This window comes from Coregonus clupeaformis, chromosome 21 (assembly GCF_020615455.1).
Source record: "Coregonus clupeaformis isolate EN_2021a chromosome 21, ASM2061545v1, whole genome shotgun sequence".
NCBI classification, from domain to species: Eukaryota; Metazoa; Chordata; class Actinopteri; order Salmoniformes; family Salmonidae; genus Coregonus; species Coregonus clupeaformis.
In genome coordinates, this window is record NC_059212.1 from 58,153,797 (window position 1) to 58,166,917 (window position 13,121).

A 13,121-nucleotide genomic window follows, 5' to 3' on the forward strand; every position below is an offset into this window, starting at 1 on the left:
GTGTTACAGCCTGAATTTAAATGGATTAAATTTAGATTTTGTGTCACTGGCCTACACACAATACCCCATAATGTCAAAGTGGAATTATATTTTAGAAATGTTTACAAATTAAATAAAAATGAAAAGCTGAAATGTCTTGAGTCAGTAAGTATTCAACGCCTTTGTTATGACAAGTCTAAAATTCAGGAGTAAAAATGTGGTTAACAAGTTACATTACATGGACTCACTGTGTGAAATAGTGTTTAACATGGTTTTCGAATTACTACCTCATCTCTGTACCCCACACATACAGATAATTGTAAGGTCCCTCAGTAGAGCAATGAATTTAAAACACAGATTCAACCAAAAAGACCATGGAGGTTTTCCAATGCCTTGCAAAGGGCACCTACTGAGAAAAAAAAAAGCAGACATTGAATATATCCCTTTGAGCATGGTGAAGTTCACTGGAAGCTGCTAAGGGGAGGATGGCTCATAATTTCTGGAATGGAGCCAATGGAATAGCATCAAACACATGGAAACCATGTGCCTGATGCATTTGATACCATTCCACTGATTCCGCTCCAACCATTACCACAAGCCCGTCTTCCCCAATTAAGGTGCCACCAACCTCCTGTGGTGAAGTTATTACAGTTTGGATGGTGTATCAATACACCCAGTCACTAAAAAGATACAGGCATACTTCCTAACTCAGTTCCCGGAGAGGAAGGAAGCCGCTCAGGGATTTCACCATGAGGCCAATGGTGACTTTAAAACAATTACAGAGTTTAATGGCTGTGATAGGAGAAAACTGAGGATGGATCAACATTGTAGTTATTCCATAATACTAACCTAAATGACAGAGTGAAAAGGAAGCCTGCACAGAATAAAAATATCCCAAAACATGCATGTATTTATGAATTTACTATACAATTTTATGTTGTGGAACCTGTACATTTTCAATCCCTGTCAACCAAACCACAGGCACCTCTGAATAAAATGCTGTCAAACATCAGCCAGGTAGTCCCACAGGCAAGTGAAATTTGCTTTTTGCTCAATTCCAGTCACACACCTATTTTGTTCACCTGAATTGACACAGCAGATAGTTTATATTCAAATACTTTTTATTTAGTGTGATTTCATATCACCCTTAGTCACTATCGTATAGCGAGCGTACAAAGTCTTTCATTTGTGTGTGTGTGTGTGTGTGTAATGCCTACTGTGAGCAGTCAAATTCTACTCCCGTTTGTCTCTACTGAAATCTTCACGCTACGAGAGACACATTTTCAATTTGAAACACAAAAACAAAACATCGGGGAGGGGGGCTTTTACAATTAAAGGTCAAGGGTTAAGGTCAGCAATAGGCCACACCCCAAGAACACTGGAAAGGCCAGCGAAAGTTCACAGGTTAAAGGTCGTCGTCTTCATCTGGGAGCGCAGTTTCTGCGGCAACCTGGAGTGGTGAGGAAAAATAGAGTATTCATTATTTGTCACCTGTAAAATTAAGTTCCTGAAATAAATAACACTTCAAAACACTGACCCAGCCTGTGTGTGTACGGTGTATAGCGTGTGCGACTTCTGCATTTGTGTGTGTTCTGCATGCGTGTCACCTGCATGTGTGTGTGTGTACGTTCTCTGCACGTGTGTGTGTACTCACTTTAAGGTCGTTCTCGTACTGCGCGGCCAGGGAGGCATCCATGACGACTTCCGGGGGGGCAAGGGCGGGCATCTCCACAAACTCCAGGTTGGGGTCTCCTACCAGCTTCCTGGCCAGCCACAGGAAGGGCTTCTCAAAGTTGTAGTTACTCTTGGCTGAGATGTCGTAGTACTGATGGGGAAGTGGAGAGAGAGTCAGTCAACTAGGTATCGTCTTATCTATCCAGGCTCGCTCTCATTCACACACACAGTACCAGTCAAAAGTTTGGACACCTACTCATTCAAGGGTTTTTCTTTATTTTTACTATTTTCTACATTGTAGACAAATAGTGAAGACATTAAAACTATGAAATAACACATATGGAATCATGTAGTAACCAAAAAAGTGATAAACAAATCAAAATATATTTTATGAGATTCTTCAAAGTAGCCACCCTTTGCCTTTGCACACTCTTGGCATTCTCTCAAGAAGCTTCATGAGGTAGTCACCTGGAATGCTTTTCCAACAGTCTTAAAGGAGTTCCCACATATGCTGAGCACTTATTGGCTACTTTTCCTTCACTCCGCGGGTTGAGGTCAGGTGATTGTGGAGGCCAGGTCATCTGATGCAGCACTCCATCACTCTCCTTGGTCAAATAGCCCTTACACAGCCTGGAGGTGTGTTTTGGGTCATTGTCCTGTTGAAAAACAAATGATAGTCCCACTAAGCACAAACCAGATGGGATGGCGTATCGCTGCAGAATGCTGTGGTAGCCATGCTGGTTAAGTGTGCCTTGAATTCTAAATAAATCACAGACAGCACCCCCACACCTCCATGCTTCACGGTGGGAACCACACATGCGGAGATCATCCGTTCACCTACCAGACCAAAGGACAGATTTACACCGGTCTAATGTGTTTCTTGGCCCAAGCAAGTCTCTTATTCTTATTGGTGTCCTTTAGTAGTGGTTTCTTTGCAGCAATTCAACCATGAAGGCCTGATTTACACAGTCTCCTCTGAACAGATGATGTTGAGATGTCTGTTACTTGAACTCTGTGAAGCATTTATTTGGGCTGTATTTTCTGATGCTGGTAACTCTAATGAACTGATCCTCTGTAGCAGAGGTAACTCTGGGTCTTCCATTCCTGTGGCGGTCCTCATGAGAGCCAGTTTCATCATATGGCTTGAGGGTTTTTGCGACTGCACTTGAAGAAACTTTCAAAGTTCTTGAAATGTTCCAGATTGACTGACCTTCATGTCTTAAAGTAATGATGGATTGTCGTTTCTCCTTGCTTATTTGAGCTGTTCTAGCCATAATATGGACTTGGTCTTTTCCCAAATAGGGCTATCTTCAGTATACCCCACCCCTACCTTGTCACAACACAACTGATTGGCTCAAACGCAAAAATAAATTCCACAAATTAACTTTTAAGAAGGCACACCTGTTAATTGAAATGCACCTCATGAAGCTGGTTGAGAGAATGCCAAGAGTGTGCAAAGCTGTCATCAAGGCAAAGGGTGGCTACTTTGAAGAATCTCAAATATATTTTGATTTGTTTAACACTTTTTTGGTTACTACATGATTCCATGTGTGTTATTTCATTGTTTTGATGTCATCACTATTATTATACAATGTAGAACATAGTAAAAATAAAACACCCTTGAATGAGTAGGTGTGTCCAAACGTTTGACTGGTACTGCATATCTGATCAAATCTATTAAAAAAGGAACCAGGAAGGGAGAAACACAGCACTCCAGCTGAGGAATATAGACTTGTACAGACAGTGTTTTTTACCTGTCAACTACCACTCCTATCTAAACAAGTGTGTCAGGCTGGTGTTGCCATGGTTACCTGAAGGTTCTTCTTGCGGTGGAACACAATGCTCTTGGCTTTGACCTTCCTGTCCTTGATGTCCACCTTGTTGCCGCACAGGACTATGGGTATGTTCTCGCAGACGCGCACCAGGTCGCGGTGCCAGTTGGGCACGTTCTTGTATGTGACGCGAGATGTGACGTCGAACATGATGATCGCACACTGGGCTGGAGAGAGGTAGGGGAGAGAAAAGTGGAAGGGGGAGAGTGATCGAGTGTATCAGATAATCATTAAATGTGGTGCCCGTACCCATCCGAGTCATTTTGCACCAGAGGGCTCATAATGTGGGCAAGATTGTGTAGAGATCTGAGGAAAGGATTTGACCTACTCTGCATGTACTACAATACACAAACATGTGACCCACACAACTGTGACGTACCCTGTATGTAGTAGCCATCTCTGAGCCCCCCAAACTTCTCCTGGCCGGCTGTGTCCCAGACGTTGTACTTGATGGTCCCTCGAGTGGTGTGGAAGACCAAGGGGTGCACCTCTACCCCCAGAGTCGCTACAGGGGGAGAAGGGGGAGCGAGGGGCAGGTCAGCCATGGTTCAGGGATCTAGAAGGGTTTAAACTCTATGGATTGCGTTTTTTTTTATCACACTACCCACCTAGCTAAAGTTAGCCACAATAAAAATTGTAATTCGTAACCTATACGTTTTGCAAATTACATATACGAATTTTAATTCGTAACATATCATGCGAAATGAATTTCCTTCCCTTACAAAATGTAACATATCCTACCAAAGGGATCCTACCTCAGAGTCCAGGTTGAAAAACAATGATGAAGCATAGTATCTAAGACAGGCAGAAACTGCTTTTCCAATAGAAATCCCAGATTATGCTTTTAGGCGATGTCATGGCGACGTTGGCTAGCTAAGCTCATGCCAGAAACACGTCATCGTGTCTTTTTTTGTAGATAATTATAAAGTTTGCCTGCAAACTAAATTTCCTTATGGAGAGAATTAAGACTGATTATTGATTGGTGGGGTTATAAAGGAGAATAAGCAGAAGACGAAGAAGAGGTATGTAAAGCTGAGAGAAGACTATCGGGACTAAGAAACTCACCAACGTATTTCTTCTCAAACTCTCCCGTTAAATGCCTCTTCACGAAGGTAGTTTTTCCTGTGCCTCCATCACCGCACAACACTAGCTGAAACATGGATAGTAATTAAATAACACATTGGTCAAAAGGAATAGCAACTAAACACCAATGTAGTACTGGTTAGTGCTAGACAAAGGAACAATTCCAACCCAAAGGGTGTATCCCAAACGACACCTATATAGGTCTAGTACACTACTTTTGACCAGAGCCCTATGGGCCCTGGACAAAAGTAGTGCACTATATAGGGAGTAGGGTGCAATGAGACACAGTCAAAGACTCACCTTAAATTGTACATCTGGTTCTGCCATAGCGGTCTGTTCTCTGTGTTAGTGATTATATGCTGAAATAACAAGAGGACAAGATGAACATGTTAACAATTGGCAGTGTTTCTGTCCCAAATTGCACCCTTTTCCCTTTATAGTGCACTACTTTTGACAAGTATTAATCATCAAAAGACAGTATCAATCATCAATCAAGAAGCCACAAGTGGTGCTGCTGGTGTGATGCGGCTTCACAACAATACCTGCCAAAAGTGACTACAGACACCATGTCCTATTAGTGTTAACTACTTGAGTAATTCACATATTATTCAGTTATTGATGCTTGGTTGACATGACTGTCTTGACACTAGGAAAGCAATTTGAATGCGTTTTGTTTTTGACATGGTGGAGAGAGGCCGAAAAACCAGCCTGGTCTCAGACTAGGCGTAACATAGTAAAAATAAATCCAGGACACTCAAATTAGTGTAATATGTGACGTTTGGCATGGTTAAATAGACAGAAAGTTACTTAAGGCAAACACGAAAGGAGGTTGGTTGGTCAGGGTGGATGGGTAGGCGCATAACGCGAACGTCTGGAAACCCAAAAGTTGAGCGTTCGAATCTCATCACCGACAAATTTAGTATTTTAGGAAACACTTACTACTTTTTAGCGACTTTGCAACTACTTAGCATGTTAGCTAAACCTTCCCCTAAACCTAACTCCTAAACTTAACCCTAACTTTAACCCCCAACTAATGTTAGCCATCTAACTAACGTTAGCCACCTTACTAAAGTTAGCCACAATAAATTGTAATTCGTAACATATACGTATTACAAATTACATATACGAGTTGTAATTCGTAACATATAATGCGAAATGGATGACAGACATCCACAAATGAATTCCCTTCCCTTACGAAACATATCCTACCAAAGAGAAGGAGACACATTTACATTTACCATGTCTACCCCAGAATCCAGGTGGAAAAACAATGATGAAGCCTAGTATGCAAGACAGGCAGAAACTGCTTTTCCAATAGAAATCCGAGATGACGCTTTTAGGTGATGTCATGGCGACCTTGGCTAGCTAAACTCATGTGCAGGAACACGTCATCGTGTCTTTTTTTGTCGACAATTATAAAGTTTGCGTATAAAATATACTGAACAAAAATATAAACGCAACATGCAAAATTTTTAACGATTTTACTGAGTTACAGTTAATATAAGGAAATCAGACAATTTTTATAACAACTTGAGCCCCCCCCCGTTAGATTAAAGAAAACTCCCCCCGTCATACGAATACAAATGTTGTCGACCTTTAGAAAATGTCCATTATATTTACCGTTTCCATTACATGTTGCAATGCCTTTATTTGCGACATTCCATTTGTCGAAAAAACCTTGGCCAATGGAAACCTGCCTACTGTAGCCTAATGGAAGTGGTCCAACTGTACACACCGTATTGCTGCAGTTATAGCGTGCTATAGTTTCAGCACATGTGCAATCCAATGGGAAGTCCAGTCAACCCGCCTACCCCCATATTTAGCGAGCTACAGCACTTTTTCATGAGGCTTCGCGTTACACATGGTCCAGTAGCTAATAATTTGTTTTACGAAAATGTACCAAAACAAAAGTGTTGCATTTACAACTCTGCATGACCATGATACACTGAAGTTGCAGCTCGAACAAAACAAGTTGATATCTCTAGCTCGCGCCACTGGGAACCAATGTCCTGTGACTATGTTAACAAGCTATCAAACGTTAGCTAGCTAGCTAGACAGCTAAACTTTGTTTAGGACGAGGCATGAGTGTCAACACAATACAATAACGCTAATCCTGTATTCAGCTCTTTGAATTGATGTCTGTGTTTTGACATGGCTGAGTAAATTTGTAATATTTTCTAAACTCTTACGTCCACACTTACCCCCACGGTTTCGGATGGAATAGCAAGCTAGGCACTAAAGGTGCTATGGGCCTTCAAGCACCTTCGATGAATTTGGCTAATGTGGTGACGTTCTTTTTGCCTTTATCACGTGATCTCTGACATGGTCGAGAGAGAAGGTTGTTGATGGTTTTATCAAAGACAGTACTACATGTATATGAATATAGGCAGAAACTGTTTCTCCAATAGACGGGTTGGTTGTTTAGCAACAAAACTGACAGGTGTGCAACTATGGGGCAAAACAGACGGGGTTGGCTTAGATTGTTGACAACATGTAAACTACAATGAGTGAGTGTACAAAACATCCGGAACATCTCTTCCGATTACAGACTATCCAGGTGAAAGCTTTGATCCCTTATTGATGTCACCTGTTAAATCCACTTCAATCAGTGTAGATGAAGGGCAGGTTAAAGAAGGATTTTAAAGCCTTGAGACATGGATTGTGTATGTGTGCCATTCAGAGTGTGAATGGGCAAGACAAAATTCAGAGCTGCCAACTCTCACCCTTTCGCCGTGTGACACACGTTTTTGCCTGTTTTCACACGCACTCACGCCACACATCCAATTTCTCACGCAAAAAAAATCGGCCCAGACTTTCGTTCCTTTTTTCAAACTCCCCGACGATAGATGGCGCTGATGAGCGCCACTGAACCATATGCGCTGCACCTTGAAGTTAGCGACAGAAGAAGAGATACTATTGCCGCGAAAGACAACATGAGAAGAAACGGTCGCTACCTCAAGAAGTCTGATAAGAAGCTGAGCTGAGACTAGGTATGTAACAATGAAATGTCGTCCAATTGAGTACTCACTCTCTTAAACTTTAAATCTTGAAATAAATTATTTGTTTGTGCGTGTGAACATGATTTAGTGTGGTGAGTGTAAACTCAGCTGATTTCGAACAGGTAAGATGTATTCCAAAGAATTTAACATAAATACAGGAAATGTGTGCAATAGAAGTAGGTATGTTTTTGTAACTGAGAGTAGAGTTATTAAACCAACATGACCATTGTTGTTTAAGGTTTCAAAGATGTCCCGTAAGAGACCTTTGCCAGGACAAAAGCGAAACCTTTTATTTTATTTAAAGAACCAGCCAAGTGAGAAAAGACAGACAAACACACTGACAGAACAGCCAGAACGATTGATAGAAACGACAGGACAACAGACAGAGGAGCAACACAAAGGACAGAGAGAGCAGGAGACAGGACAGACTGACAAACAAGCAGAGGAGCAACAGACAGGACAGATTGACGCACATGCAGAGGAGCAACAGACAGGACAAATAGAACAACCAACAGGGCAGATGGAAGGAGACACAGAGGGACAGACAGTAGAGACCCCCCCCCCAATCCAACAGCAGGGCCAGAAGAGTCATGCTCTGGCTGGAGCAGCAAGATCCATTTTTAAAAATGAGTGGACCTCTTCATGGCCATTTATTACCAGAGGGAGCCTCAACACGCACTACTGGTGTGCAGTCTGCCGTATTGAAAACTCATGTTGCCACCAGGGTGTGACAGATGTAGTGCGCCATATAAAAAACAAAGGCCACCAAGATAAGAACTGTGTTGTACAGATAAGAACGTTGTGTGACCAAGATCCTGAGGCTGTATGAACCTCTGGCCAGCTACTACAAATCTGCTAGTATGGTCATCAATTTTCAATGTCATTATGCAGCAACTACATGGATTGTTAGTCACATACTTGTATTAATGACAACCTCTTGTTTTGTGTTATTTATTGATTGATTCAAGATGAAAATCAGGCCAGGTTCAAGAGACTTGTGCAGACATTCACTGACCCCATGACAGAAGTGTACCTGCTGTTCTTCCAAGCCACCGTACCAACGTTCACTTCTTTCAACTTGCTGCTTCAGAGAGAGCAGTCATCAATATTTTTGTTGCATGATGAGGTGGGATTGGATTTTGCTGTTTTTTTCCATTCTGTGTTTCTTGCTGATATCTGCAGGGATCCTCTAAAACAGGTTTCACCTACTATTTTTGTAAATGTCTGTTATAGATGGTGAAATTCGTATGCAAGCTATGTTCCAAGTTTATGGTTCCAGCAGCTCTGCAGTGCCATGGGGAGCCTTGTGAAATTGCCTTTAAAGAAAAGGCAAACCATTTACCAGGTTAGTATTTGACTATTATTATGATCAAACACTGTGATATGTGATATTTAGCCTTGTACCTTATACCGATATGCTGTATCTGTGACAGGAAGAAAGTTGAACATTGGGTTCACAACCAGGGCTAAACTTAACAGATTACTCGACGAGGGTGACATCACACCACAGCAGGTGGATTCATTCCATTAAGCTGTGTTGTGTTTCCTGACAAGTGCTGTGGACTATGCATTTAAGAAGCTGCCACTGGAAGAGCCACTGATCAAGCACGCACAATTTGTAGATGTACGGCAGAGGGCTGAAAGTGACATCGAAGATGTCCTGTACTTTGTTGAAAGGTTAGTTTTTTTTCTCTAATTATTGTCTATCATCTTAGCTAAAATACCCTGTGTTTTATGATGAGGTGTGTTCACTCCTAAACTGCACATGAGATATTCTTATGTGGCTTCTCCTCAAAGATGTGTATGAACTGCTGCTGGTTGATGACTATATACCTAAAACGTAACAACTTGTAACTCTACTTTCATAAATAGGTTTCCCCATCTCCTCCCATACCATGGGCCAGAGGAGCATGACCTTCTGGGTGAGGAGTTCCTAAATTATCAGACCATGCCAATGATATCCCTGCAGGACGAAACTGAAATGGAAAACTTCTGGGCTGAAATGGCAACCTGGAAGCATAAGGTACAATTTTTTTCCTTTTTTGTCTTTCCTTTTGGCAGGTGTGGCTTGTCTACATCTGTTGCTTAAAATTGTTGCATGCATATATGTGTCATGCATGTTGCAAATTATGCATGTTTTTATCTGAACTTTGTTAATGGATCAACCTACAGTATACTTACAGTATTAATCAATCAAAAATCAAGGTATGTTTTTCCATTGTGTTTTGGTGCATTTTCCATAGGTGACAGGAGCCAAAGAATTTGAGAGGCTTGCTGCCATCGCCAAGCTTGTCCTGGTGTTGCCCCATGCAAACGCAGATGCTGAGAGGGTGTTTTCAGTTGTGGGACTGAACAAAACCAAGAGAAGAAACAGCCTAGCATTGGATGGCACCCTGTCCTCAATAATGACCATAAAGATGGCCAATCTGGAGCCCTGCTTCAAATGGGAGCCCCCCTCCGATATCATCAAGGCCTCCAAGAAAGCCACAGGCCAGTATAACCATGCCGACAGATCATAGACAAAAGGCTCATTTGAGATGAGCCAGGTCTGCGCAGAATCGATCACCGGCGATCACCGCCCAATGCATGCTGGTTAGATTTGTGTCCGACTTGATCCCGACTTTCTCTGATGTCATGCACACGTGGGCAACGATAACCTCATGAGATCAGGGCGGCCGCAGTTCTGAGACGCAGGCAGTGCAATTGCTTTTCACCGACTGCAGGACCCAGGCGGACCCAGGACAAAATCTCACTCCAAGGTTTTTTTGAAAAGTTGGCAGGTATGCTGTCAGTAATGAACGTTTCTATAGAAAACTGAGTGTTTATCCCGCACAGGTGTTTCAAAGGGATATTAGTTCAAATCTGGAGCAAGCCCTATTAAACAACCTTATCTCAAAACCTGAATATGAATACATTTGCTGCAAATGTGCCATATGTCCATGCCTGTACATTTTGCCTAATTTACACAAACCTAAAACACAAGGCAATTATCCAGGCAGACCAGTGGTTGCAGGAATAGGCTCAATGCTGGAGCCATTGTCGAACTTCGTAGACTCTTTTATTAAATCTCATGTGCAAAGCATTGCCATCATATGTGAAAGACTCTATAGACTTCATAAATAAGATCTCACCAATAACAGGATTAACAGAAGACTGTATTTTGGTCACATTAGATGTCGAGAGTCTTTATACCAGTATTCCCGACATGGGGGGTGTGGCAGCCCTAGGTCACTATTTGAGAGAAATACCCACCAACAAACTTGATTCTAGAGCTGGCTGAATATGTTTTGATGTAGAACAATTTCAGGTTTGATGATGAATACTACCTCCAAAGGAATGGAACATCGATGTGCTCCACATTCGCTCCAAGCTATGCTAACCTTTATGTGGGTCAATTTGAAGAACGTTTTGTTAAAAATGAACATTCAAATCCATTGTTGAATAAAATCCTGAATTGGTATCGATATATTGACAACATTTTTTGCATATGGGGAGGAACAGGAGAAGAGCTGTCAGACTTTATGGCATTACTCAATGACATTGACCCTAATCTCACATTCACTATTGAATGTGACAGGTAACGTGTTGATTACCTCGATATGTGGATTGAGAAATCAAATGGAACCCTGTTTACAACTCTGTACAGAAAAGAAACGGACATAAATACTCTAGTACAGGGGGACAGCTTCCACCCTGAGCCATTAAAAACAGGACTTCCAAGACTGCGCCGTATATGCCACTCCACAGAGGACTATCTAGAAAAAGCAGCGGGGATGCGCAATAGGTTTCTAAGAAGAGGCTACTCTCCACAATATGTGGATGAAGCTCTTAATTTGGCATTAGGGAAAACAGGAGATGAACTGCTACAAAAAAGACCCACTAGAGCTAAAGAAAACTCTGTAATGTTCACCTCCACATATACTTTGAACTCGCGCAAAGCGGGAGATGCTGTCAATAAACACTGGCATGTTTTATCATCGGACTCAGCTCTGACAGCTGGATTGAAGAACTCACCACTTATTGTAGATAGGAGAGGTCGCAATTTACTCGACAGATTGGTCCATGCCAACTGCCAGCCATAAAAGAAAATGAGCCAGGCTCTTTTACGCCCTCTTCCGAATGGTAGCTATAAATGCAGAGGCTGCGCACGGTGCAACAATATGATGAAGTGTGAATATTTCCGCCTCCCACATACAGGAAAACGGTTCCAAATAAATTCCATTATTACGTGCTCCTCCACCCATGTTATCTACATGATTAAATGTCCATGTGGGCTGTGTTATGTAGGTAAAACCTCTCGTTCTCTCAAACAGGGAATTTGTGAACATAAAAGTTCAATCAGGAGAAACGACAGGGATTATCCAGTCGATGCACATTGTTATATTTGGTAACACATGTTTATTTTCTCTAGACTCCAACTCCATTTGATGCTTTGAACGGATGTGGGTGGAGCAATGTCTACATAAGGGTGTAAAATAAAAACGCTCGCAAAAGCTCTGAGAAATCCTTGAGGCCGATACATAATAAAGAGCAGCGATACTAGCAAGAGCAGTGTGCGGGTTTCATCTATTTTTTTCTCATGTTATTCAATTGTTACCTTGCACCTGCAACAAAGATAGCTCAGATGTGAGAGTGCCTTTTGAATGATTATTTTAACAAATAAAAATAAATCAGCTATGCAAACATTGCATAGGCCTACAAAAGAACATGAGTAAACGTCCAGAAAACGTAACACATGGCGAACATATAATGCAAACACTTATAGTGCATTCGGAAAGTATTCAGACCCCTTGACCCTTTCCACATTTTGTTAAGTTACAGCCTTATTCTAAAATTGATTAAATAAATGTTTTTCCTCATCAATCTACACACAATATCCCATAATGACCAAGTGAAAACAGGTTTTTAGACATTTTAGCAAATTTATAAAAATTAAAAACAGAAATACCTTATTTACATAAGTATTCAGACCCTTTGCTATGAGACTCGAAATTGAGCTCAGGTGCATCCTGTTTCCATTGATCATCCTTGAGATGTTTCTACAACTTGATTGGATTCCACCTATGGTAAATTCAATTGATTGGAAATGATTTGGAAAGGCGCACACCTGTCTATACAGTGGGGGAAAAAAGTATTTGATCCCCTGCTGATTTTGTACGTTGCATCAGTCTATAATTTTAATGGTAGGTTTATTTGAACAGTGAGAGACAGAATACATTTTAAAAAATCCTGAAAAATGCATGTAAAAAATGTTATAAATTGATTTGCATTTTAATGAGGGAAATAAGTATTTGACCCCTCTGCAAAACATTACTTAGTACTTGGTGGCAAAACCCTTGTTGGCAATCACAGAGGTCAGACGTTTCTTGTAGTTGGCCACCAGGTTTGCACACATCTCAGGAGGGATTTTGTCCCACTCCTCTTTGCAGATCTTCTCCAAGTCATTAAGGTTTCGAGGCTGACGTTTGGCAACTCGAACCTTCAGCTCCCTCCACAGATTTTCTATGGGATTAAGGTCTGGAGACTGGCTAGGCCACTCCAGGACCTTAATGTG

General features: G+C 41.5%; 1 protein-coding gene and 1 long non-coding RNA gene across 6 annotated transcripts; one reads left to right on the forward strand and one right to left on the reverse strand.

Annotated features, from left to right (window-relative positions):
• Positions 1-1,079: 1,079 nt before the first annotated feature.
• LOC121535779 (GTP-binding nuclear protein Ran) lies at positions 1,080-6,877 on the reverse strand. 3 transcript variants are annotated; one of them, XM_041843054.2, is made up of 7 exons: positions 6,770-6,877; positions 4,869-4,927; positions 4,551-4,635; positions 3,865-3,990; positions 3,465-3,652; positions 1,634-1,804; positions 1,080-1,429 (listed from the first exon to the last, which is right to left on the reverse strand). In XM_041843054.2, exons 2-7 carry the CDS (start codon positions 4,893-4,895, stop codon positions 1,385-1,387), a joined length of 642 nt encoding a protein of 213 aa, XP_041698988.1. In that variant the 5' UTR covers positions 4,896-4,927; positions 6,770-6,877; the 3' UTR covers positions 1,080-1,384. The 3 variants fall into 3 exon arrangements, with proteins under 3 accessions (XP_041698988.1, XP_041698989.1, XP_041698990.1); XM_041843055.2 differs by having other exon boundaries at positions 6,758-6,854; XM_041843056.2 differs by lacking the exon at positions 6,770-6,877 and adding an exon at positions 6,189-6,261.
• Positions 6,878-7,311: 434 nt separating this feature from the next.
• LOC121534750 lies at positions 7,312-9,151 on the forward strand. Of its 3 annotated transcripts, XR_006657207.1 has the most exons (5): positions 7,312-7,558; positions 7,806-8,425; positions 8,536-8,693; positions 8,801-8,912; positions 9,001-9,038. It is a non-coding gene; the product is annotated as an uncharacterized LOC121534750 (long non-coding RNA). The 3 variants fall into 3 exon arrangements; XR_006657206.1 differs by lacking the exons at positions 7,806-8,425; positions 9,001-9,038 and adding an exon at positions 9,122-9,151; XR_006657205.1 differs by lacking the exon at positions 7,806-8,425.
• Positions 9,152-13,121: the final 3,970 nt, after the last annotated feature.

Bases quoted from the DNA above. Each gene is read 5' to 3' on its own strand.
- LOC121535779 (XM_041843054.2), bottom strand. From the start codon at position 4,895: ATGGCAGAACCAGATGTACAATTTAAG. The intron at 3,991-4,550 runs GTGAGTTTCTTA...CTCCCCCTGTAG, and splicing joins GTTTGAGAAGAAATACGTTG to CGACTCTGGGGGTAGAGGTG. The intron at 1,805-3,464 runs GTAACCATGGCA...CTTCCCCATCAG, and splicing joins ACCGCAAGAAGAACCTTCAG to TACTACGACATCTCAGCCAA.